A 26,208-nucleotide genomic window follows, 5' to 3' on the forward strand; every position below is an offset into this window, starting at 1 on the left:
CATACCAGTCAGTTAGTTTTGGTTCCCTCCAGTTGCTCCACGCTTCAACGCAGATCTGTTACAGTATGATTTACTTGTCCAATCTCCCTTGACATTGAGTGCCAGCACGAGGCATTATTGAATCCACATTGCAATTACGTATACAAGCGCGAATTGAAGACTTGATCTTCAAACTTTCAGCTCAATGATGAGAGTGAGTTTTCTGTGGATGACAGTACAACAATGGCCACGTTTCTCAGTTGCCTCAAAGCTCGCTGAACCAGCGCCATGCATGTTTGCTACAGTAGACAATCTAGAATTGCCCAGAGCTTCTTGGCTGTTGTACTTATTGGTTGCTACTATAACTGTTGTAGCGATAGTACAATCTAATTTGAGAATAGGGTCACTGATACCCAATATCCGCGGTGTTTGGGCGTTTTGGAGCCATCGCCTCGTTTCATCACGAAACATCACTGATCACAACTGGACATGAATGTGATAGGATGCGGTGTTAAATTATAGGATTCTTGCGACAATTGTCAATGCTTTCGTGATCGTGCATCCGTACGACCTCTGGTATAGTTGAGGGAGATATAATCAGGATGAAAGCTACGCTTTGACAGGTCAATTCGTGGCTCACATCAATAGCCGTGCGCTATTGGTTGTCACTTCCATTACTTGAACAAACTTATGTCGTATGTTTGCGTCCAGTCCCAATACCACCATCAGGGTAGTACAGGGTAAGCGACACATGGTGTCTAAGTGAATCAGCTTTGTCAATGGCGATGTTCGTTCGTCTGAAATACGTTGTGCTTCTAATTAGCCTTATATCCCCCTTCCTTGATTGCTTGAGACTATTCGCATTTCTTTCAATCCAAGTCGTGGGAGTGTATGGAAGACAGTAGTAACCTTCAAACGCCAATGTCTTTGCTTTTCAGACATGGCTGGCTGAATTTGAAGGTCTAGTGGTTTGCCAAGTTCGATACATTCCTTCTATGGAAGAATCCTGATGTGAGATATCTAACCATGTCTACCGAATTTGCTTGAAAGTATGAACATTTCAGTTAAATCCATTTCATCAGCAAACAGGAGTGAACGCTCTGTACATGATCTGTACACAATCATGTGATAAGCCAGCCACAAGCCATGCACAGCCACATAACCCCACACCCCGAATGCGGCCCCTGGCTGGGGTCGCATCTCACAGTTGCGATAGCAGACAACTACTTCACTTCTCGTACTATGATTAACTATTTTCAATAACATACCAGATATTTCACGATGGATGACCTCTCAGGCCTCGATTGGTCCTCTAAGCCAGCCGGCGGCCAACCGAAGCCGCCTATTATGAACTCGGCATTCGCGCCAATGCGACCAACACCATCCCCTTTGGGCTCTGGACGTAACACGCCTCTGTCCACACAGGGCTCTGGTTCCGTGGCCCCTAAGCCGGCACCGACGAAGCCATCGCAGGATAGTTTCAGCAATTTGATGAATTTCGGACCGGTAAAGTCGAAGCAGAACTTGAGTTTGGCTGAGCGACAGGCGCAACTTGAGGCTGAGAAGCGCCAGAAGGAAGAGGAGAGGAGGAAACAACAGGAGGCTCAGTTTGGTAATGGGCAGTTCTGGGATGCACTTGGAAGCAGAGGTGCATCGACGAGCCCTGCGTTACAACCACCACCTGTCTCAAACACGCCAAAAACCGACGACGATGACCTCTTTGCCGCCTTCAATAAAGACACTAAGGTCGATAATTCGAGTCATTATCCCCCTCCCGAGTCGCATCGATCAACTCCAGCGAATGGCGCCCCAGAAGCTGCGCCAATTAACTTGAGCGACCCGAACGCGTGGAATGCTAGCGGGAAAAGAGCGAATGGAGGTGCCTTTGAAGTTGAAGATGATGATCCCTTTGGTCTGAACCAAATGAAACCCGCTGCTGCTCCTGCGGTACCTACCCAATTGGCAGATGACGACGACTTTTTGGGAGACCTTGCGCGTCCAGTTGAGGAGGTGCGGCGTAAACAGGAAGCGAGCAGACCACATCCTGAACCTGGAAAGCCTATCGAAGACGAGGACTCAAGCTCATCTGAAGAGTCAGCCACCGCAGCACGTGAGCAGTATGTTGAACGAACACCACGAGTCAACAAGGATCCTTTTGATCGAGCTGTGGCGCAACTTGTGGACTATGGGTTCTCCGCTGACGATGCCCGACGTGCTTTGGTTGAGAGCGGTGACGGTTATAATGCTCAAGCCGCGGTAAATTGGCTTCTGGACGAGGCACATCGAAAATCCAAGGAGCAGGCGCAGGGTAAACCGTCGTCTGCTAGTTCTAGTAGGCCTGGGAGTCGACCTCCAAGAGGTGATAGCAGGTCACCTGCAGCAGGCGATCAGGATTTGGCAAAGACAGCTGCTGCAATGGGTAACAGCCTGTTCAAGACTGCCAACTCACTTTGGAAGACTGGACAGAAGAAGATGCAGCAGGCTGTTGCTGATTTCCAACAAGATGGCGACCCAAGCCAGCCTAAGTGGATGCGGGAAGCACAGCAGCAGTCCAGATCGCAAAGCGCAGGAAAGGCACGAGCAGATGCGACAGACGAAGCTATGATGCTTGAAGCTGGCGGCCGTCCCCAGCCTCGCCGGACTAACAGTCGACCTACTGAGCAGAGGGCTACTCCTCAGACATCAAGGGGACAATCACCTGCTCACTCTGCTGGCAGTCGTGCCAGTCCAGCTCCTCGATGGCAACAGCAGGTACCACCGCCGACATCGGCTTTCGATTCTAAATCGCGACTCAATAGACTGGCGGTAGATGATGAGATTTCTACTTATAGAAGCCCTAACAGGAGAAATAAGACATCTCCACAGGCCTCTTCGCCAGCGCCGACACCCAAGCCAGCGGAAACAGAACCAGATCTGCTCTTCAACTCTCAAGAAGTTAGACCATCCCAGCCCATGCCTTCACGACCCGCTCAACCTTCACCTCGACCAACTCCACAGGCCAAGCGACCCTCACCCCCTGTCTCAAGACCATCACCACGACCAGCTCGGGAGATTCCATCTATCAGCCCCGCTGCGCTCCAAACCTCTACACAGCACCGCCTCCAGGGTACAGCTCACTTCAAGCGAGGTGACTATGCTGCTGCCCACTCATCCTATTCGGCCTCACTGTCAGCTGTTCCACCGACACATCCTCTTGCCATCCTCCTGCTCTGCAACCGTGCTTTGACTGCGCTGAAGACTGGAGAGCCCAAGCAGGCTGTTGAAGATGCCGATAGTGCACTCAAGCTTCTCGGGCCTGGCAATGGTCAAGGAGAAGTGGTGGCTGTTAAGAATGAGAGTGGGGTAGACGAAAACCGAGATCTGAAAGACCTCTACGGTAAGGCTTTGAGCAGGAAAGCAGAGGCTCTAGAACAAATGGAGAAATGGGGCGATGCCAGTGCGGTCTGGCAGTTGTGTGTCGAGAGTGGCGTTGGCGGATCGAATGCCATTAAGGGTCGACAGAGATGCCAAAACACTCTGGCACCTAAGCCCAAGCCAGCACCGAAGCCAACAGCCGCCAAACCTCGACCTAGACCCTCCGCAACAGCCAGTCTTGGACCTCAAAAGAGCTCTGAGGCTGTCGCGCGACTTCGTGAGGCAAATGAGGCTGCAGCTAAGGAGGATGACGAGAAGTTTGTGCTCTCCGAGAAGGTCGATGCCAAGGTATCTGCCTGGCGTGACGGAAAACGAGACAATATTCGGGCTCTCCTTGCTAGTCTCGATAGCGTACTGTGGGAGAACAGTGGATGGAAGAAGGTGGGCTTGCACGAACTAGTTATGAACAACAAAGTCAAGATCTCGTATATGAAAGCTATCGCAAAGACACATCCGGACAAGGTAAGCATTATATCACACATGACTCTGTCAAGAATCTTTCTAACATGCCGCAGCTCCCTCAAGACGCAAGTACGGAGGTGAGGTTGATCGCAGGATTGGTGTTTAGCACTCTTAACGAGAGCTGGGATAAGTTTAAGGCGGACAATGGACTATGATCTATGCATGAGCATGAAGGACCGGAGTTTGTAGAGCGTTTACTTAGAAGCGTGTCTTGAGACGGATGTCAGATGAGTATATGATTCTTATTTAGGCGGCCATACCGCTGCCGAACACCATGCTATGCTATGCCTCGCCGTGTCAAAAATGTGCGCCAATACTCCTTGCCACTAATGTGTATTTATATGCTATAGACCCAGCATCTTTCGGACGCCTTCGCGGACCTTATTCTCGTATTCGGTGCGACGCTCGCGCCACATCTTTGCTGCCTCGACGTTTGCAGGAGACTCGTCGTTGGGCTCGGCGAGCATGCTCATGACAGAGATGAGGATCTTCTCGACAGACTGAATAGGTGACCATCGTTCGGATGCGTGCTCGTAATGGTTGGGATCGTCGCCAGGAGGGTGAAGGATCGAAATGCATACCAGACCACTAGGGTACACTGTAGAAAGTCAGCATGTGCACACGAAAGACTGTAGAGTTGACGAACCATTTGGGTGCCACACATCGGCGAGGAACTTCATAGATGGCGGGGCAAGCGGATAGTCCTTTGGGAACTTGAGCTCAGCAGGAAAGACGCCGCCCTCAAAGGGAGTACCCTCAGGGCCTTGAATAAGGCATTCCCAGTGTAGAAGATCGTCCTCGGAGATGGGGCCGGCGGTGATGCCTTCAGGTGGGTTGTTGGTGAGAGCGCGATACTCTTGGAGTAGACGGCGGTGGGCGGTAGACGTCATGATGCGGGGTGTAGTCGGTAGGGGAGAGTATTCTAGCAAGTTACGGACAAAGAAAGGATGTATTCTAAGGAATCAGCGTTGTAGACGCTAAGTAAGAAATGCAATGATGTTGTTCGAATAGACTCAAAGAAGCGGAAGGAAGGTACGTTTCGGACAAGGTGGAGGGAAGGTGACGGCTAGTGGGGACCCCCGGGATACGGATCGCCCCACAATTTTATTTCGGCGTCGACGGTCTTTTGCCGTTTTGAGCAGATGTCAAAGAATCATGGATCTGACAGTTGGAAGCAAAAATTAAGCCAAATTGAGAGTTGTAGTGATTGAAACGGATAATTGGATATGTGGAGGGTTAGGATAACACGTAAGCACCATGTTGGTGCAGGTAAGTGAAACTTGATGAGAAAACGAGCAAGATAAGGAAAGCCTATAAGCTGGCTTGTTTGACGCTGAGTAGGGGACGTATCGCCAAAAAAAAAAAAAAAAAAACACTGCTGGTTCTCAGCATGGTCAATGTGCCTCACCGCGAATTGTAAAACACCGCAAAAAGATCACGAACTCATGCTGAGCTCCTTGGAATCTCCGGTGCGGGGAGTCGAACCCCGCTCGCCGCGGCATTTATTGCATTGCAATTGAAAACGCGGAATGATAAACCGATACACCACACCGGATGTGTTTGTTGAAGAACCATGTTGGGTTTGGGCTCTATAACCGAATGTGTATTCTGTGGGGGCTCTCTGAACCGAGACCCACTTAGTGTCATTGGCCCTTTGAAAATGCTTTGATTGGCTGTCTGTTGAGTTACTTTGAACAAGCTTTGTGTAAGTCAACTCTCTTGTTTCCCTTATCAGATATCGACCAGCTACAGAGTATATGTATTTATGTGGCATTCTTGCTTCCTCTGTGAAACCCTCCATATATTCATCAAGACAAAGAACCATTATGGGGCGAAGCACATTGGTACTGCTGACATTTGCATCTTGATGATGCCCTACAAGATGGTATACTCATTGGTAGTTATTGCACTTTTATACACCTCCATTCTTCAAATTTCTGTTGAACAGTCTAATTTGAATCAGTTATAAAGCAAGAATCTAAAAGAGAGAACAAGAGAGACCTTCAATATCTGCTTCTTTCAACATGCAAACAACAAGAGTCACCCAGGGTTCCGAATCATGGATTGACTATAGCATAAGGGTTGAGTGCCCCTGTTTTAACAGCAAGGAATTCTTTACGTGGGGTTAATTGGTGTTATGTGAGTTTTATATAGGCATCGCATCTTGACTGGTATTTCCAGCTCCAATGTCATCCTCGTCACTAACCTCATCAGGTTTCGTGCTCGCATCTGAGCATGTAATTAACTTCACGATTGAACCTATGGAATATAACTCAATGCAAAGATTAAGATTGAAGACTAGAGCTTGCAATACAGCCTGTCATTAGCTTCTCCCCTGGACAAAGCATTCTGAGACGAACGCAGAAGCCAGCAAACTCTTCAGAATTCACGAACATTACACATGCAGTATCTTTGTAGTTACTCGAAAGAAGTCATGTTGTTTGAATTCCTGGTTAACTCAAAGTGATATAATAAGAAACTTATGAAACTCACGGAACACTCTTCCTCGGGTTGCTAGACAACGGTCCGTCATCGGACTCCTCACTAGCGGACATACTCGAGTGCTGAAAATCTGGGCAAACCTAAGATGATGGTATGATGCCAGGAAATTTCCTAGTTAGATCAGACTTGAAGGTTTTCAGCTCTTCGATCCCATAGTGAGATCTTATGATGACCCATGATGCCCAAGTTTCTACACTTTGTGACCGCTGGGGACAGTGAGATTGGTACTGTTGGTTTTTAGATCCCCGGCTCGGATTTAATAGAGTATCTGTTTCTTAGTATCTTGACCCCAGTACCGGTTGTATTTAACCCAGTTGCTTTGGACTCTGTTAAGTAATTTTCTGTCATCAGGCTCTGGATATAGCTCCTTTATTAGGCGGGACTTCAGATCCGGGAAGGTGTTCTCGTTGTCTTCCATATTGTCAGTACTGAGGCCCTGTAGATAATGAAATCGTTAGAAATGAAGAGAGCGGCCATAGATAAGAAAGACGTACATTTTTGTTGTGTTCGCACCGAAAGAGAAGACCAGCCAATATCTCGTAGCTAGCCGCCGCAGCAGCCAGCCTGATATTGTAAGAATAATATATATATAGAGGAGATCTCATGGGCAAGATGATAGCACGCCTCGCCCTCTATCGTAAGTAAGATGTAAAAAGAAAGATAAAATGGTTCAGGAGAGAGGATAAACCGACAGTGCGCGTGGAGCGCGGAAGAGAAAAGAAGGCATGTAAGGGAATGATTGGTGACGAAGAAAGCTTCTGAGGTGAAAAGTGCAATGGCGCAGTAGCAAAAACAAGAACAAGTAGCTCAAAGAGGAATAAAGACAATCCTAAGTTCAGGGTGCCATGCAGTGCCAGTATCACTGTCAACCTTAATAACACCTACCTAGCTTAGTTACAGAATTATGCCTGTGATAATACTCTGTATCATTTTGCTGCTCTATACTACTCCAAATGCACCTCGCAAAGCCTCTATGAAGCACTTGCAGTTGTTTTTCTTCACAGCCCTTTTTCGTCGTCCTCAAGTCTATACTGTTCACCAACTTCAGATCTCTGAAATTGACCAGAACCAGGATATCTTGCCTTCAGGACAGGATCTTGCTCAAATTCGGAAGTAGATGTTATCTTAACACCCCTTATCTGCCACTTTGGGTCTACTGACTTTTCAATAAGTAACTTGTCAGTTGAACGGCAAACTTACCATCTTTTGTAAAGGCTATATTTACATGCTTACAAACGTCAAGGAAAAGTTGAGGTCACCTTCAGGAAACATTTACACTTATAGTTAACTTACGTTTTGTGGATCTTCATTCCAAGTACAGACCTTATACAAGACAAGCATTCTTAGGCAGGTGACTCAAAACTCAGCCAGGACAAACATTGTCTTTGAGTTGTTGAAAACACTCCTCAGAGCGAGAGAGAGGAAAGTTGCGCCGATTGTTTTGAGCATGCTACTATAAGGACAAAGGCGATTAAGAAGAGGGAGGCGAATGCAAACAGGTTTGATGTTTATAACCACAAGAGAATAGCCAACCACCAACTCTTGATTGTTGATTAATATGTTTTCTATCCGATAACTATTCCCAATTAGGTTCCCGCTCTTATACAATCTCAAACTCTTGACAATAGATAATGAACTCCACCATATGATCGCTAAGAAATATAGTCATATGTACAATGAAGATGTTAGTAGTCCCAGTCATCGTCGTCTCCCCAATCTCCACCAGAATAGTCTACTACTGGTTTCTTTGCCCATTTGTCTTCTGCGACTGGGGCAGCTGGCTTGGCAGGTGCCGGTTGTGGTATATTCGAAATTGTTTTGGTATTATTGTTGCCGTGTTGGTTTGGAGTACTGGCATTGGCATAAGCCGCAGAGCGATGATCGACTTTGTGTGGTGCTGGCTCTTCGTTCATATGTTGGTCCCGTATGTGAGGTTGGACAAACTTTGGCTCGTCGGGTTTGGAGGGCAATGGTGCTATAGTGATATCGTGTTTGGACGTGTTGACCTGAGGTATGGGCTCAGGTCTGGCAGCAGGCTGCTGGTATTGTAAGTTTGAAGGAGGCGGCGCAGCCTCTGTTCCCACACGAGCAGTTTCTGCTGATATTCTCGGAGTCACATCCGAGCTTGACTGAGAGTCGTTGTTCAGATGGACTTGAGATTTGTTAATCATGTCAGTTGATCTCCTGTAGACTTGAACAATGGAAGGCTTCAACACAGGCTGTGGCTGTGCCTGGGCCACCTCGATCGTTGTGATTGACCCAGCATCCGAGAAGCTGTCTCTTTTGTAAGAAGACATGTGACTTATCGAGGAAGCAGCCGCATCAGACAAGCCGGGGCTCACTGCAGGCGGGGGTGGGGATATACCTCTTTGGCTGTTTGATTGAGGTTGAAGGGTGTCTGGTGCAGCCGTTTGTGGAGGTTGAGGCGGCTCAGGAGCCTTAGACTGAGGCATAGGTACTTGTTCCAAAGCTTTTGGTAGGGCTGGGGATGGTTGTCTTTGAGGCGGTACTTGTCGATGAGAAATATTGTTAGGTTCAACTCTTACAGGAGGAGCCATGGAAGGTTCCAGCACTTTAGGAGGTAGAGTCACAGGTTGTGTAGTCGGGACTCCTACAGATGGTCCTCCCGTTGAATATCCTCTAGGCTCGTGCTGTCGATCTCTCGGTGCAGGACCTGGCAGAGGATCCTGTCCAGGTTTAGACGTCATTTGATTAAACTGCGGTTGCGTTTGAACCTGTTGAGGGGGCATTCGTTCCTGTTGGGGAGGTGACCGTCGGTTCTGGGGCGGCGACTGCATTGCTTGAGGAGGAATCTGGCCCGATGGAGTCGGTGTTGGTCCTGGCTGGGCATTTATCTGCCCCTGCTGTAATGGCATCTGTCTGTGCTGATGAGGTGGCTGACGTTGTTGAGGAGGTAATTGCATGGTTTGAGGAGGAAGCTGGCCTTGCTGGGCAGGAGGTCGCCCTTGATGAAGCATCTGTCCGGACTGAGGAGGCATTTGGCTTGGCTGCTGAGACAATTGACTAGCCTGAGGAAATTGAGCTGCTTGAGGGGGTAGTGGTCCAGTCCGAGGAAGTGGTTGACCAGGCCTGAAACCCATTTGACCATGCTGAGGGGGTGCCTGAACGGGCTGAGTTGGTGGTTGAGTTGGTTGATGCATCTGCCCAGGTTGAGATTGAGGAGGCGCTATATTTTCCTGAAGGCCTGGCTGGGCAGAAGCGATAGGCTGTCCGGGCTGCCATACAGCTTGCTGAGCATACTCTCCACCACCCCAACTCGGACGTCCAATGGCAGGTGATATAGGTGAAGAAATGACAGGCGTAGTTGGACTGTGTGAAACAGATTTGGAGCCACCCTTCAGCCACTTGAGCCACTTCTTTCCCTCTTTGCCTTCCTTAGCCCCAGCGCTTTGTGAAGCCTGAGTTGGCATCTGCATAGATACTGGACGAGAGCCTTGAGGTGTCATAGGCTGCATGCCAGGCTGCCATTGTTGTTGGTTTGGAGGAATCTGGACTTGCGGTTGCACTCTCCCGTTGGACCCCTGGCCAGGATAGGTCATTTGTTGCTGACCTTGTGGAGGTATTTGACCTTGTGGCATTTGACCTGGAGTAACAGATCCCTGTGGGAATTGGGCTTGAGGAGGCAGTTGACCTGCTGGGCTGGCTGGATAAGATGAGCGTTTTTGCAACCTCGTTGGTGTAGGTTTAGGGGCTAGGGCTGGAGGTGTTGGGGCGGGTGCAGGAGGAGGTTTATGGAGAACATTCTGCACCGGTGTAGATACCTGCCCCGGATGAGGAGCTTTTCCTTGAACCTGGGGTGATATCATCTGGCCTTGCATAGGTTGCCCTTGTGGTCCGGGACCTTGCTGTAAAGGCAAACCTTGAGGTACTCTCGGGTCTCGGGCGGGCATTTGTTGGTTCTGAGGTTGAGGTGCATGTCCTTGTGAGGGCTTTCGCTGTAACTGCTTCAGGTTCTGAGCTGCCATAGGAGCACCTTGAGGAGCTTGTACTTGATGCATAGACTGTCCTGCGTAGCCCTGAGGTATCTGGCCCTGCTGTCCTTGGAACTGGATAGGCGAAGCATTTTTCGGGCTTTCAGCTTGCCAACTTGTTCTTCGACTTCCCATCGGGCTTGGCTGCACGGACGAACCTACTGACCCCTTTCTCATGTCTGTTGATACACTCACAGTCGAAGACCGACTCACTGTTGCGCTTGGAGCTTCTTCGTACTCCTCGATACGTCCTAGGCCTTGTTGTCCTTGTGGTGGTGGCGTAGGCGCAGCGGGAGGTTGATTTTGTGGTGCAGCATTTCCTTGGGGTAATTGGCGAAGGGACTGCGAACGTGATACTCCCTGAGGTGCAGTATTATAACCCTGTCCGGTTTGTTGCGCCAAAGGTGATCCACGTTGGGCAGCAACAGGGTCTGCCCCGACCGAGCTACGTCTAGCATCCGTGCTTCGACTTAGAGATTTCTTGCGCAGCACATCTCGGGCAGCAATGTTATGGCCTTGACCTTCAACATCTTGTATAGTAAAATATGATCCTTGTTGATACTGATTGGCCGGAACAGACGAGGGCGTTGATGAGAAACTCTGCGTTGAAGACGAAGTTTGAGAAACAGGAGAAGGCGTGTAGTTTGGGTTGATGCTTGAATTGGTTGATGCGCGACGACTATGTTCCATGGGAGATGGCGTTTGAGTAGGAAATGACATACTGCCGTGCCTCGAATCTGGCGAGACGAGTGCAGAGCTAAACGATGAGTGTCGCCGGTTGCTGGGTATGGGAGGAGATGGATCGCCAGAGGCTTGACCTGGTATTTGCTTCTGTACAAAAGGTTCTTCTGGGTATGGCGGGTTTTCTCTGCGGTAAACTGGTCCATCATTAGGATAAGGTAGATTATCAACTGGGTATGGAGGAAATGGAGTTGTAGACCCTGCAGTTGCCGATCGCGGAAGACCTTTCGGTGGCACATTCTCAACCGGACTCCGATAAGGCAGATTTCCGCCTTGTTGCGGCCCAGCGTTGTAACGACCTTGAATTTGTTCTTGAGATTGTCCAACCATCATATCAGGCATCACACTAGCTGGTCGTTTTGGCACATGTTGCTGATTCATTGTACCAGGTGGTAGCACCTGATGCCCAGTTTGGACTGTGGACTGTGGTCTTTGAGAAGGCAACAGATCAGGCACAGTGTTGACTCTTTGAACACCCATTCGTGGTTCTTCAAGGCGCTGTTGCTGAACAAGAGGTGCTGGAGTCATAGATGGAGGATGTTTCCCTTGTGTAGGTGGTACGTAACCATGTCCTTGTGGTGGTCTTGCAGGACCAGGCACAGTTTGCTGACCGGGAACTTTTCCTCGTGCCGGCTTCAATACAGAAGGCATATGGGATAACTCTGGTTGTTGATCCGGGGCCAAAGATCCATTGTTGGCGATGCCCAGAGGAGGAGGAGGCTGTTCAGGATGCTTTGGAGGTATTTGAGGCTGTGAAGGCTCATCGAGAGGACGCTTTGGTGGTACCTGAGGCGGCGATAGGACATTGGGCGTACCAGAATGACCTCTATCAGGTGGCCGAACAGGACTTGCGTCCATCATTGACCCCCCAGGTTGGAAAGTCGCTTGTCGAAGAGGCGCTGGGTTGGGCGGTATATCAACAGAAACATCTGCCGGCTTATATGATTGAAAACCAGGCGGTTTCTCCTCAGCAGGCTTCTTGGAAATTCGTAGCGGCTGCATTTGTGCGCCATAGTCCCGCAGCGATCCAGGCGCAAGCTGTGGTTCCTCCTTTTTCTTATCTTTCGGACTGGTTCGCTCTGGGAGCTCAGCCATCATAGTAACTGCAGTCTCAATAGGTGCCAGGACCATATTATCCGCCATCTCGATCGGTGGAGGGTGTTTCTCAATCTGCGCCTGAGCTGTATCGTCTGTCGGCATCTCGGCGATAATGCCCACGGGGTCATGGGTCGGAGGAGGCTCGACGACCGGCATCTCATGAATCTCTTCAACAACTGTAGATGGCACCAAGACAGATTCTCCTGTGACCGGACCCACGGTTGTCGTCCCTTGAGCAGGCGTCGTCCTCTCACTATTTAGAGGACTCACACCTTTCGAAGGGCTTTTCTCAACTCTTCCTTCAATTCCGCCCGCAACAACCCGTCTCGCTGTCTCCTCTTCCTCCTCCGCTAGCGGACTCACATCATTATAAGTGCCAGGCCCCAGATACATAAAGTTTTCTGGCTGAAACACTCCATTATCCTCATCTTCAAAACCACCGTCCCATGTCATGCTCACCGGCCGCGCCGTAGCCGACATACCATATCCTCCATCTTCCTTTTTCGGGCTCAACCTCGCAGGTGTAGTCGTGCTCGCATATCTTCGGATCTGCTGCTGCGATTCGAGGCGTTCTTCAGGCGCAAGGGCCGGCGCTGGCGAAAACGTATCTATGAAGTCGGGGAACTCATCGCCTTCCTTTGGGAAGTGGTACTGAATATGCCCCGTAGGCTTGTACTTGTAGAACCAGCGTCGGCCATCGTAGTCGGATTCCCAGCCTTCTGGTAGGCCCGACATGGTTCTATCGCTTCGTTTGCGCTAGGGGGAGGTCGATATTATTGCGCCGCTGCGATGGGCATGGTTGATGCTCGAGGGAGGGTAAATTCCGTCCTCGGAGGTGTAGAGAAAACGAGGCTTTGGTGATGTGGCCGGGCGGTTAAGGGCGAGCTTCAGCTGAACTACGCAGCGACCAACCATTGGATGTGAAAGACCTCAGGCAGCGATGGCTCCGGAAGGACAAAGCACAAAGGAATTACAACAGTGACTCGGCGTTTAACGTGCAGAAACCATACTTTTTATTAAAGGAGATGAAATGAATACTGCTAATATATTAACACTCAGGTACACATTCCTTCTGTCGTCAAACAAGCGCTCAAGGTTTCAATTGTCCAGCCTGATGATCCTACGCGGGAGCTGAGCGCACCCTCCACTTTGACCGACGAGCTATGGGATCAGCTGTTTTGCTATTGGATATGGGCCTTGTAAGGCGGATTTAGAGGACCCTTTAATTACGCTAATAGCTCCAATTACCACCATGCTTTTGGTTCCATTAGACTAGGGTGTCAGCCTTGATTGAGGGGTCAATGAAGCTGGAGCTGGAGTTCTCCTGAGAAACAGTGCGATCCTCCAGGATGAGAGCTTCAGCAGTGATCTAGAGTCTCTCAGGCCATACGAGATAGAAATACCCTTTCAATTGCCAGACTCTAATATGCATTGTTCATGGTTCACCAACTATTCTCTCTACATCAAACATTACATCACTTCAACCACTCCAGGATCATCCCGGTACTCGCTTCCGCGAAATGACACACCTCGTCTATGATACGGTCAGATATATCGTCAAATATTCATCACTTAAGTTTGGGACATTTAGATCAATCAAGTTCAATCTCGTTGAATATTCGCTGTCTATACTCTACAATCCGATCTGACCAAATATCAAAGCACACTCAATGTGCATGATAAAAACGCAAATAAAAGAAATTATGCACTTCTCCAGATATACCAATCTGGATCTCTATAATGCTATTTTTTCATAATCTCATAATAGTCCTCAGACAATATCGCCCGGACGTCGGCTCTTAGACCCGGTCCTAACGCGACCGAACACCCGAGATCGACTATCCGTCGAAGTACGGCGATCCACGCCTGAAGAACTGGCAAGCGATCGTCGCTCCTTCTCATCTTCAATTCGAGAGCCTCGTTCCTTTTCTCGGATGGAAGCAAGACGATGTGCCTGAATGTTGTCGCGTCTGTTCTCGAAGACATCTTGGAAATCGTTCACATTGTTGTCGATGGAACCCATGCGATCGACGCCTCGACGACTGTAGGTTGAGGAAACATGGCTCAGAGGAGGTCCTTCAGAGTGAAGAGGTCGATCGTGAGCGGGCTTGTCGTGAAGCTCAACGCCACCATGATCGGGCTCCTTTCCGTATGCAGGAGGAGGCTGGAGACCAGACCAGTACATCGGATGCTCGCGACTGCCGCCAGGCTCGATGCGGAACGGTGACTGGATACCAACGTTGACCATCTGAGTCATTAACTCTGTGACAAACTTGTTGTGACGGTTGAGACGGAGCAGTTCGTTCTGGAAGTTGGTCTTGTGGAAGAAGATCATGTTCATACTGCACGATCGCACTTCATCAACCTTGGTCATCTCAGTAATAATGCGAGGCGCATAGTCACGCTTGTTCGCCAGACAAAAGTCGGTCATTCGAGCCTTGAGATCATCAATCATATGCTGAGGGGTACCGAAGCGCATCACCAGAGGAAGAACATCAGCCAAACCGTTCGATCGCCGCTGGTTCAGAATGAAAAGGTTGTTGAGAAGTGAGTTGGGAGCCTGCACGATGTGACCTTGCATTTTCTTAAACTCGGTGTAGAGAAGAGAAATCTCAGTCACGTAGTAATCATCACCCATCATGGTGTCACCGGTAGATCCGTAAACAGTCACGCGATCACCAACATCAAAGGGATGCTTGACAAAGACGAAGATGATGGACTGGAGGAACTCCTGGGCCGTGGCCTGAAGAACCCACGCCAGACCGAGAACCACAGTACCTGCGGAACCAAGAGCGGCCGCAGCTGAACCAGAGAGAATCGAGATGAAGACAATAATGGTGATGACGATGATGATGAATACAAAGACCTTGTCGAGCTTCTTAATCACCGAGTCAAGATCTTTGAGCGATGCGGCAATAGCCTTCTTTTCAAGATGGATCTCATTGCACACAGCTTCGAATTCGTCAAGTGAGATGTCACCGTTCATATCCTTGTCGAACATCATGAAGGCAGCTTCAGCTTCTTCTTCAGTTTCGAAGATCCTTTCCATGTCCTCAAGATAGACTAGATCTTCGCCCTCCTTAACAGCACAACGGTAGATAAGACGGGCCAGGGTGTGGGCTGTGGACATGGTCTTGAGCAATTCATTAACCACTCTGCGAGGGTGGTTGCTGTCGACCTTGCGACCGATCAAATCATTTCCAACTCGACCAGCAACATAACCGACTTTGTTCCATGCGTTTCGGGCGTTGTCCTGGAGTGTCTGCAAAGGAGTCTGTGCACCACTGGCAGAGTTGCTGCCGCGCTGGAAGAAGTAGTCGGTCTTCTCATTGTGGGCTTTGGCGTGCTCATAAAGATGGACAAGCTGACCAATATCTGCCTTGTTGTTGTCAATTCGAGTAGCGTAAGTTCGCTGATGGAAGGTGAAAGCAATCCATTGGATAAGGATCTTCTCGACAAAATTGAGCGTCGCCAGAGTAAAGAGGGCAATAATGACCTTGTTCATAATATTGACCCAGTTTGGCTTTCGGTCCCGGAAGTTGTGGTTCAGCATGGTCGGTTCGAATGAGATGAGAATCGCAAGGAACCAGAGGAAGACGGCTGTGTGAAGGTCAAGCTGGTATCCAATATCTTTCCACTTCTTAGCGTTGGTAGATCCAAGGAGCTTTGCAACAAGCTTGAAAGTTGGAGGCAGGAGACTTGTGATCATGCGAGAAACCCAGAGAACTCCCCAGACAATCTCAAGCCAAATACCAAACCACATGAGATCGACACCGTTGACATCTCGTCGCTTGCCGTCGGACTTGAGTGCGAACGCACCAAGCAAGACAGGAATAAGAAGGATAGCAGCACCAGGGATCAAATACACAACATATCGAACGAATCGAGGAAACTTTCTCAGAAACATCCAGAGTTTTAATAAAGAAGCATCGGGATCCACCTTCTTCTCATTATGATAGGTCTCGGCGGGAATAGGCGCATTGAAAGCATCCTCTGGCTCAACATTATGAGCACGCTTCCTCATTTGACTCGCATCATCAGCGGAAACAGCACGCTCGATTCGCAGAAGCTCTATATTATCGTCAAGTCGGCTGGCATCGGCGCGCTGACCAATTGGTGACCTGATTGAAGTCGAGTCGTTTGTTTCATGCGGTGCTTGAAGAGTAGGGAATGTGTCGAGTGATGGAGCAGATTGCTTTTGCTCGGGCGCTGGGTTTGGTGAGTCTGTTCGAGCTGGTGCTTGTTGCTGCGAGGCGCTGAATTGTGATGGGTTTCGTGTTGGAGGTGGTTGTTTGAGATTGAAGTCTGTCAACTCCTTCTCCTCGAAGCCATGAGGAGGAGGATCGGAACTCATGATAGTCCCGTTTGGCGATATTCACAACGCGAGGCTCTGTCAAGGACAATATCTCAGGAAGCAAGATGGGGGAAGTATCGCTGTAAGCAAAGTCTATTAAGAAACAGACTTGCTGAGTGGTGATTGAGAGTGAGCAATGAAATATCCCCAAGAGCTCTAGTAAGAGGAAGTGAGATAAAAACAAAAGACCAAGACAAAGATAAATAAGAAAAGTCAAGCAAAGCGATGTGGACCGATAAACCGATGATCTCTCACGATATCGATTGAATAGATTGATTCTCGCCTGGTGAGGCGATCAGTGCACGCTGGTATACGCGCAAAGATATATTGTTGGTGTTGAGGTGTTATGATGTCGTCACCCCAAAAAAATTGATCGACTTTTCGTCTCCCACTTAATTTGTATGAAAGAGAGAGATTTTTCGACAAAAGGAAAAGGAAATAAAGTAGTAGAGAATCTGGGGGAATTGTTGGAAACCCTGCGGGTGACGGGGATGCTGTTGAGCTTTAAGAGATCGACCTGCGACCGTGGAGCACCGGAGACAATGTAGCCAAGATGGAGGAAGAATGGGTCACTTCAGATAGGCTTGCTTGGCCAGGGAGTGAAGAATGAATTTATGGAAGTGGAATTTCTTTCATGGATATTTTAATCCGATTTTACTGCAACATATATGTTACTTGCCCTTTGCCTAGCAATTTTCCTTCGACTTTTCTCTTTCACATTTCATTATCCATACTTTTTTTTTTCTCACCACCATCATCATCAAGATAGGGAAACATGCCCACACCTCCATGACCAAATCCAGCCAACACAGAAATCTTGCTCTGCTCTAGTGGTAATAAGGTCGGTCGGCCATATCCCGTAGCCCGTCGAAAGTGGAACCACGGGGCTCAGGGTCAAGGCAAGCCACCGGCCTTCATCGAGTAATGTTCAGTATCCACGCCGTCTCGCCGGGAGTCAAGACATTGGGCCAAGACGGTGTGGATGGTGTCACCCGTGGAACTCCCTAAATGGAAACCCCGAGGATGCCGCCGGGCCCTTACACCCCCCAATTCAGGGCTTGGTAAGTTCTTTTGTTGAAATAGCCTGAACTTGTTTGGACAAAATCGGTGCAGATCACGACTGAGTTGTCACTGATGAGAACCGGCCGAAAATCAGGGACGACAACGTGAATGAATTCTTGCATCTGCAGTACAAACAAAAGATAGGTCGATCTGACGCAGTCACACTCGCTAACCCGAGACAAAAAGACGGGCGCAAATCCACTACAGATGCATTGGATCAGGGGCTTAAGCAAGCAAGACAGAAAATCATTGGATTTTCGACCAAATCGCAGGGTTTAGGAAACTGACGTCACAGCCAAGAAAACGACCGAGATGCGCTCATGATGGATCCTTGCTGTTATGCAAATGAGGCAATCTGAAGTCAACACTCTTATTTTGACTTTTCTCGATCTTTAAGATATTGACGCATTTTGCCATCTCGTATTTTTAATGCATTAGCTGAAAATAGTCAGCGGCCATGACAGTGATGATCATCTATGATGAGTTTTGTAGTGGGCGGCTGGTGGCGGATTTAAAATCTTTTTCTCCCGTTGACTCCCGTTCCCGTTGAGAAAACCAATCTTGTAATGGTTGTCCCCTGCATTCCCACCACACACGCGCGCGCACAAAGTGGCTTGCCGCCAGGCACTCCCGTCTTCAACTCACTGTGTTACCATCCGCGTCAGCGTGGGGGCTCACCAAAAACAAAAATCTGTAGGGGCAGTTTCAAGTGCGCAAAAAGAGCCTCAGATTGTGAAACCAAGGAAACTTAGGACCCTTAGACTACCACTCAAATCCCTTGCCCAGCCTCTAGACGATTTATGCTTGCATCCGTCTTGCCGAAATAAAGAGCAGCCAAGACTAAAGGGAATTCTGGCGTAGGTAGCTTTACATGTCTGCGCAAGCGCGCTATAGGCGCAGGAGGCTGCAAAGAGAGAATCTCAAGGTCGCTGAATCACAGATCATAACTTCCATCAATGAATTATGACCACATCACCCTAAGTTTAGGACCCAGTCTCATCATAAAGCTTAGGATTAAGAAGCATAAGCTTAGGCTTGAATCATATAAACTCATCATAAAGGAAACCATTCCCAGATACTCAGCATTTCTTGAATCCGCGGGCCGCGGATTTTAACATCAAGACCCATTGTTTAGAATGGAAACCAGCCATATCTGATCAAAGCTCAAGCTCAGGGGGTTCGAATTACTGGGAGCCAATGTTAGCTCTCCAAATAAAGCTTTGCAAACGCCCGCAGCGCAACCATTATAAACCCATGTCCAAGCACATGTTCGATACCAACGGCTGAGATAACCAACCATGAGGATCATGATAGTTTTCATCTGAAACAACCAAATTTACGTGATCATGTATCCGAATATAACCATCCCTTATTCCTTGTCGCCGCTTACATCTATCGAGATTACATTGCTATGCTGCTCGACAGAAGTTTAAATCTTGTGGTGAGTGGCAACTGAGCTCCACTGAATTTCAATCGTCGATGCAGACCTCGTTGGGGCTCCCTTGGAATCAAGCAACTCACGGGTCAGGCCAAATCAGGGTCTTCTTGTTGGTGTCACGAAGGCGGGCTAATTATGCAGGAAGCGTGAATATGCGCAAGAAACAGCTGTCACGGTCGATCTTCATCTTGTTTGGTCTCGGGCTTGGTATTCCCAACCTCATCCGTCTGAAGCTTGTGAAACTTGGTAGGTTGTCGAGGTTATAAACTTGCGACTCGATCATAAGTTTAGGATAGCCTTAGGGAATCATTGACCCTAAGTTTATCTCAATTATGCTAAACTTAGTAAAGTTCCGAAAGTATAGGACATTTTGATGTCGATGTTGCTGAAGTGAATTTCCATCTATCCACCCCTAGAAATAAGTAGGACTGATTCCCAGCGTTCACTGTTGAAACAAGGTTATTTATTTTCTTGATCCCGATTATCAGCCCAAACATTCTCATGATGATTAGTCTCGGATCCGTAACGAATATCAGGAGCATAATTCGCCTAACAAACGTTGCATCGATCCATCTGTACGAAGCATATCATAACTCAATTCCCAGCCATCTTGAAGCGAGCAAGTCTCGTTTTCGATCATGTTTCTCCATAATCTTCTCCCCAGTTAATCCCCCAAGAATTCCCATGCACGTTGTCGGCTTCTGATGCACAGATCAGCTCACATGTCGTGCATAACCAATCGTTATCCGACTATCTTCAACAGTTGCATTGTCATGATGCTCATGATCCGACTCTGAATCATTGAAGATACTGATGTCACTGATGCTGTATTCTATCCTTTGAGGCATTCCGCTTCGTAATCTCTCTAATCATGCTTATTTTCAACACTGGTCTCGATTTCATTGCATCTCCACTCGGCCGTTCTTAAATCGTCCGGATTCCCGTGACGCGCCATCAGTGTCGATACTTGCCTGATTAGTGGTACTTGATACTGGTATCCCTTTGTTGATAGTGACAGTCTAGTACACCATAGCCGCAATTCTTGCGGATGCTGCCGTCCATGGTCTATCCGTTAATCAATTTAATACCCAAAATTGCGTCTATTCTTAGTTACACTCCACCTCTAATCAAACTAAATTCATGTCTTTTAAACAAGCTTAATGCTCCAATCTTCGCCAATTTTGGCTCCAACTCGGCCCACAACCGCAAAGGCTGCGCGGCTGCCCTTGGTTGCATGATATTGAACCTTGGCCGTCCATGTTCGTCCCTCAGACTCAACCTGCACCTCCTTCTGGTCCCAGGTCTTGGGCGCACCGACAATGATGATCTTGTCGACATGCACCTTCTCCATGGCCTTCAGCCAAGGGCCAGCTTTGATAGACTTGGTGTCACGTCCCTCGGCCTCAATAGAAGTCAGGGTGTTTCCACTGAGCGTAAACTTGCGGTGAATGTATTGACCTTGCTCGTATTCAAACGAGTCGCCATCATCCACATAGAGCTCACCCTCAGCTGCGCCAGCTTTGGAGGCTGAGACAACAAGTGTGTAGTCATCGAATCGCATCAGAGCGCTTGATCGTCGGGGAATATCTCGTCGAGGAATGATATGACCACCTCGCAATAGAACAGGGATCTTGTCGAGGGGCGCGCTCACTGTGAGATACTTGCCCTTGCTTGTCTTTTGAACATCGTAGGTAAAGTAATCATAGTAGACCTCATCGTCGGGAATCCAGATATCAACAGACTCCTTGTTCTGTTCTGTAACTGGCTTCACCAAAAGACCAGTTGAGCCGACGAAGAACTGATCCTCAAGAGCAAAACCAGCCTCCTCAGACGGATGGGTCCAGAACATAGGTCGAATAATGGGGCTTCCGTCCTGGGCAGCATTGTAGAATGCAGTATACCAAGCAGGGAGAAGTGAGTATCGGAGTCGAATCGCGGCAGTTGCAATTGGCGTGTAATGTTCGCCCAGGAGGTAAGGCTCGCGACGGCGAGCATCAATGTGGGCATGAGCTCGGAAAAAGGGATACCAGATACCAGTCTGATACCAGCGGACGAGAAGGTCTTTCTCAGGATTACCAAAGAAGCCTCCAACATCAGCACCAGCAAAGGGGAACCCGGAAATTCCTTGGTTGATGGTCATGGGAATAGATGTAGCCAAGTGTCCCCAGTCAGCCTGGTTATCTCCGGTCCACATAGCACCAAGCTTTTGTGATCCGGCGTAGAAGGCTCGGGTTAGGATGAATGGTCGTCGAAGCTCACCCTTCTCACGGTGAAGGAGAGCCTGGAACGTCGCATTCTGGAAGGTCAAGCCGTTCAGGTTATGGACATCACGATGCTCCCATCCTCCGTGGTGAATATTGTCCTTGGGCATAGTCACCTCGGGTCCGTTGAAGACTGAGGGCTCGCTCATATCGTTCCACATCCAAGTGTTGGACATGGTTCCCTTGAACTTGTCAAACTTGAGCATAGTTTTCCACCATTCGATGGCCTTGGGGTTAAAGCAGTCGATCCAATTGGACGCTCCAGGCCAACACCATCCTTCATAGAGCTTCTGGTCCTTGTCATGAACGCCAAGGTCCTGAGCGACCAACTCCTCGGAAGCAGCATAGTTGTCGGTTTTCTTGATGTGAGGGTCAAGGAGAACAACTAGTTGTCGGCCATGAGCGTCGAGGTGCTCACCCATGTCGATGGGATCGGGAAACGAGTGAGGCTCCCAGGTAAAATACTTGCGATCATCTGTATACTCAAGGTCGAGCCAGATGACGTCGTATGGAATCTTATGCTTGTCCATGTTGCGATCAACGTTTCTAACATCGTCGCTGGAGATGTAGTTCCATCGGCATTGGTGGTAGGCAATTGCAAATTCCTGAGGCATAGCAGTATAGCCAGTCAACTCGCCGTAAGTCTTGGTGAGGTCCTGAGGAGTAGGGCCAAGAAGAACAAAGACATCCAGAAGCCCAGCCTCTGAGATCCAATGAGTATGAGTATTAGTCTTGCCACCAACCCCAAGGCTTAAAGGGTTCGCTTGGTTCTTGGCCTTGGTAATATCGACCCAAGTCTCAGCAACGTTGAACCAAAAAACACCAACTGATGAACCTTTGCGGTGCGCCTGCATGAAGGGAATGGAACCGTAAAGCGTCATTGGGCTATCGAGAATGTACTCGAAAACATCGGCGTTATACATACGATAGGGCTCGTCATAGTTGCCGTCTCCGCCACGGGTCTGCTTCAACGATAGAGGACCGGTGTGTTCAGGAATGCCAAACACATGCTCGTACCCATGGAAAGTGATGTCCAAAGCAACACTCTCGGGTCCTCGGGGTTTAGTGTCAGTGTTTCCACCGAAAGATTCCTCCCACCATGTACTCTCATCTTCAGCGGCTTCCTCGCCTTCCTTGTTCTCAATCTTGGGTCTCCAGTGCTCCATGTTAAGTAAACCGCGGTCGTTGAACTTGACATGCGAGTTGCCATCACGTCGGAAGTCGATCTCGAAAGGTGAAAATTTGATGATGGCTTCCTGCTTGGCCTCGGGTCCGTACTTGATGTTGATCTGGGACTTATCTTGGAAAGCAAGTTGTGCCTCCTTGTCAAGATCCAATCCACCGACAAGAACCCAATCGTCGGCCTCGTTGTATCTTTCCTTTCGAACAGGGCTATCGTCTCGCAAAACCACATCCTTGTTGCGTCGCTTCTCTTCGTCCATTGTGACTCGGGCGGCACCAGACTTGAGGAATGAGATTGTAAGGGGTAGGTGGACGATCCCTCCATGGCCATTGATGGCCTTGACAACCATGGCCTGCAATTTTCCATCCTCAAAAACTGTCGAATCGGCCGAGATCTCATATGGGGCTTTCCAGTTCGAGCCTTGGGCAACAGCGTTGTCGGCATAGGCGCGGTTTCGTTTGCAGAAGCCGGATTGGTCGCATTTCTTGAAGTCCTTGTCTTTGACGGCAACTGGGAAGATTGTGAGCAGGAAATTTGGTCAGTACCCACGTGAAAACTTACTAGCTGACTGAAAGAGGCACGTCAAGGTACCTAGCAGCAGCAATAGCGCCGTCCAGCGAAAGGACGACGCCATATTCGACCTCATGATGTTCAGACGGTCAGGAACCAAAGCTCAAGCACGGTGAAATAAATGAACGGGAAACTGGTCAATCAAATTGAGAAAACGCGTAGACGTTAGATATGGTCCCCTGGCCTATATCCTCTGTCTCGTCGCGGGTTGAAGTGAATGTTATTGTTGTTTATGCTGGGATAACCTCAGCTTTGATGATGTCGAAGTCAAGTCAAGCTGTCCCTTAGCTCCCCCTGTGAAACTCCATTCCGGATTGGGGTTGGTTTCAGACGCAGGGGAGTGGATACCGAGATGGCGGGGCACGCTTCGATAGAAGATTAGACCCGATAATGAAACATTTCAATTTCTCGACTTCTGAGCTCAGCTTTTGCGTCTATTGGATGCACTGTATGTTAGAAGCTCTTTTTTGATGCAGGTAGAGTTCATTTACACGCTTTGAGTTTTGTAAGTAGAGAATTTTCACTACTTTTTAAATTCTTTCTAGATTAATATTGTCTTATTTTGAGCTATGCTAACTCTCATAGTATCGTCCATTTTTCTTTTTCTCCAATCCTCTCCTTACTCCTGATCTCTTATTCAGTAATTTCTATATCTGTCCTCGACAACTAATTAAATCACGTGTCCGTGTGAAATCCCCGGATCTCGCACCCAAAGACCCCTCAACGCCAGCTCATCATGGCTGCTGAGGAGCCCCGCCAGCGAAAAGACCCCGCCGCCAGCGGCAAGAATTGGAAGCAGCAGCAGGTACGGAGAAGTGCGGAAAATCTGGCCCCGCGATTTTTTGCTCTTCTCTTCGCCCTCCTCGCCCTTTATATCCTCTTTTCACCGCCTTCTTCAAGCCTTTCCCCTCCAGTCGATCTCTCCTCTACCTCTACTTCTTACTCTGTTCCTACATCTAAAGTCATACCAGACAAGAACATCGCCAAAATGTCCTCCTCCGAGCAGACGTAAGCTACCCCGCCATCAAGCTTCACCCTACCATGGTTGATGCTTCTGTTTGGATGTTTTACTAACTTTGTTGTAGCTTCATCGCTATCAAGCCCGACGGTGTCCAGGTAAACAAACCTTGACGGTTATACTATTGACTTTACAAGAGCTGACAAGGCTCCCATAGCGTGGCCTCGTTGGTCCCATCATCTCTCGTTTCGAGAACCGAGGGTAAGCTGTCTTGTATATACTTGTTGCTACAGAGATTGACTTTTTATAGCTTCAAGCTTGCTGCCATCAAGCTTGTCAGCCCCGGCAAGGAGCACCTCGAGAAGCACTGTACGTCATTCCAACAAGTCGTTCGATATGTCAGTTCGTCCTAATATCTTTATAGATGCCGATCTCGCTGGCAAGGCTTTCTTCCCCGGTCTGATTGAGTGTATGGCTCCAAACCCGATTGATACAACCAACTCTAACCATATCTAGACATGTCCTCTGGCCCCATCTGCGCCATGGTCTGGGAGGGCCGTGATGCCGTCAAGACTGGCCGTTGTAAGTTTCACATCACCTGAACATTTTTGATGGTTTTCTAACTGCATGCCCAGCCATCCTCGGTGCCACCAACCCCCTTGCCTCTTCCCCCGGTACCATCCGTGGTGACTACGCCATCGACGTCGGCCGCAACGTCTGCCACGGCTCCGACTCCGTCGAGAACGCCCAGAAGGAGATTGCTCTCTGGTTCAAGGAGGGTGAGGTCCTCTCCTGGAAGTCCGCCCAGTTCAACTGGGTCTACGAGAAGGCTTAAATGTCAATGTTGTAACGCCCTGAATGACGGAATGGAAAAAGCACATACAAGTGGGATGACTTCATCTCTGTGGGTATAACAAAATCAAGACAAGATCTTCTCAAAACCTTCGTGGTTGTTTTCAGAGTGACTAAGGCTTGCTTGTGAATACTCCCTTGGCTCTCATGAGTACTCCGGCAAACCATGGCGTAGCCCATACACTGCCGATGATACGAACCGGCAGTAAAGCTTTAGTAATTGCGTATGCGAGAGCAACTTCAACTACCACTTTGTACCGTCCATCTCCACTATGCCAGCGCTCAACTGCATCCTCGGATTTGGAGTCCCGATGTGTCGTAGCTGCATTTGAAGCCTTGTCTTCTTCGTTCTGGCCAAAACCAAACCACCCCTTGCGTGTGAAGTACCTCTCAAAGCGACCAACTCCATCTTCGACATAGCTTCCAAAGTGGCCCGTTACGTATTCCACTGGCACGTAATTTGTATAATGGAAGAGGCCAAATAGTCCTAGCACAGGCACAATTGCTGTGATTTCATGAAGAATCAAGAATGAAACAATGTGCGAGACTGGAGCGTTGCGTAAACCGCTTGTGTACTTTTGTAAACGTCGAGGAAGCTTAGATGTGATGCGGTCGATACGGGAAGCTTGGGTTGACTCGGCGCGAGGATATGAGGTGTTCATGCGCGCAGGAGCGCGAGCACGGAGGCTGGGGCGCCAATTGAAAGATATCAAATTGCAACGCATATTGAGATCAAAAATCCAAGCTTGGGGGAGGCGCTTTGTTGGTAGCGTTAAGTAAATCAAGAGTTTCAGCAGTCGTCGTTGAATTCTATGTGGAGCTGCTGACGGATTGATTTGGCCCGCGTTCCGGCTAAAGTTCAGGGTAACCAGCTTGTCAACAAAGCAAAAAATTCGTCTGTTGTTTGCTTTGCATTTGTCGATCCGAACTTCTTTTGCGCGGTACAAAGGCTCAAAGGCTAAAGGTGTTGAGCTATGCTACTGGAAATACCATCGGGTTTTTTCATGAAAAGAGACGGACAACATTTATTCTTGTTGTGACGTTATCATATTGCGTGCTTCAGATAAGTCTAAAAGTTGAACTTCGAAGATGAAAAGATCACCATTAGAACCTGCGATATCACTTTGAAAGTATCTGCCAAAACTTCCACTAACACAAATCGTGAAGCTAAACTCTGGACTTCGGATCTTGGGGCAATGCCACTCTGCTCAGACACAAATAAATACAATTGAGTGAGGCCATCGTGGTCCTCGTGCTTCTTCGAACACCATTGATGGCCTCTCTTTCCACTATGGAATACTCACACACGTCAAACCCCAACAATCTCAATATGACGCGAGAG

General features: G+C 48.7%; 7 protein-coding genes and 1 non-coding gene across 8 annotated transcripts; 2 read left to right on the forward strand and 6 right to left on the reverse strand.

Moving 5' to 3' along the window:
* Window positions 1–1,107: 1,107 nt before the first annotated feature.
* Window positions 1,108–4,089, forward strand: BKA55DRAFT_568866 (uncharacterized protein). Its single transcript, XM_046192861.1, has 2 exons — window positions 1,108–3,855; window positions 3,909–4,089. The coding sequence occupies exons 1-2, from the start codon at window positions 1,261–1,263 to the stop codon at window positions 4,008–4,010; spliced, it is 2,697 nt and encodes an 898-aa protein (XP_046049447.1). The 5' UTR covers window positions 1,108–1,260; the 3' UTR covers window positions 4,011–4,089.
* Window positions 4,090–4,199: 110 nt separating this feature from the next.
* Window positions 4,200–4,745, reverse strand: BKA55DRAFT_594281 (ubiquitin-conjugating enzyme/RWD-like protein; the record flags this gene model as incomplete). Its single annotated transcript, XM_046195650.1, has 2 exons — window positions 4,200–4,453; window positions 4,502–4,745. 2 exons carry the CDS (start codon window positions 4,743–4,745, stop codon window positions 4,200–4,202), a joined length of 498 nt encoding a protein of 165 aa, XP_046049448.1.
* Window positions 4,746–5,319: 574 nt separating this feature from the next.
* Window positions 5,320–5,410, reverse strand: BKA55DRAFT_t177. The gene has a single exon. It is a non-coding gene; the product is annotated as a tRNA-Glu (tRNA).
* A 2,361-nt stretch (window positions 5,411–7,771) lies between these two features.
* Window positions 7,772–13,229, reverse strand: BKA55DRAFT_568872 (uncharacterized protein). Its single transcript, XM_046192862.1, has one exon. The coding sequence runs from the start codon at window positions 12,921–12,923 to the stop codon at window positions 8,043–8,045; it is 4,881 nt and encodes a 1,626-aa protein (XP_046049449.1). The 5' UTR covers window positions 12,924–13,229; the 3' UTR covers window positions 7,772–8,042.
* A 730-nt stretch (window positions 13,230–13,959) lies between these two features.
* Window positions 13,960–16,542, reverse strand: BKA55DRAFT_539697 (Mechanosensitive ion channel-domain-containing protein; the record flags this gene model as incomplete). Its single annotated transcript, XM_046190172.1, has 1 exon — window positions 13,960–16,542. One exon carries the CDS (start codon window positions 16,540–16,542, stop codon window positions 13,960–13,962), a length of 2,583 nt encoding a protein of 860 aa, XP_046049450.1.
* A 3,647-nt stretch (window positions 16,543–20,189) lies between these two features.
* BKA55DRAFT_511321 (glycosyl hydrolases family 31-domain-containing protein) lies at window positions 20,190–23,132 on the reverse strand (the record flags this gene model as incomplete). The annotated part of the gene is made up of 2 exons (XM_046187698.1): window positions 20,190–22,996; window positions 23,048–23,132. 2 exons carry the CDS (start codon window positions 23,130–23,132, stop codon window positions 20,190–20,192), a joined length of 2,892 nt encoding a protein of 963 aa, XP_046049451.1.
* A 660-nt stretch (window positions 23,133–23,792) lies between these two features.
* On the forward strand, window positions 23,793–24,849 carry BKA55DRAFT_690370 (nucleoside diphosphate kinase; the record flags this gene model as incomplete). The annotated part of the gene is made up of 7 exons (XM_046199487.1): window positions 23,793–24,064; window positions 24,142–24,172; window positions 24,232–24,275; window positions 24,325–24,383; window positions 24,439–24,483; window positions 24,531–24,596; window positions 24,650–24,849. 7 exons carry the CDS (start codon window positions 23,793–23,795, stop codon window positions 24,847–24,849), a joined length of 717 nt encoding a protein of 238 aa, XP_046049452.1.
* Window positions 24,850–24,979: 130 nt separating this feature from the next.
* BKA55DRAFT_690371 (uncharacterized protein) lies at window positions 24,980–25,591 on the reverse strand (the record flags this gene model as incomplete). The annotated part of the gene is made up of 1 exon (XM_046199488.1): window positions 24,980–25,591. One exon carries the CDS (start codon window positions 25,589–25,591, stop codon window positions 24,980–24,982), a length of 612 nt encoding a protein of 203 aa, XP_046049453.1.
* Between the last annotated feature and the right edge of the window lie 617 nt (window positions 25,592–26,208).

Source organism: Fusarium redolens (assembly GCF_020744475.1).
Source record: "Fusarium redolens strain MPI-CAGE-AT-0023 chromosome Unknown BKA55scaffold_8, whole genome shotgun sequence".
In the NCBI taxonomy this organism is placed as follows: domain Eukaryota; kingdom Fungi; phylum Ascomycota; class Sordariomycetes; order Hypocreales; family Nectriaceae; genus Fusarium; species Fusarium redolens.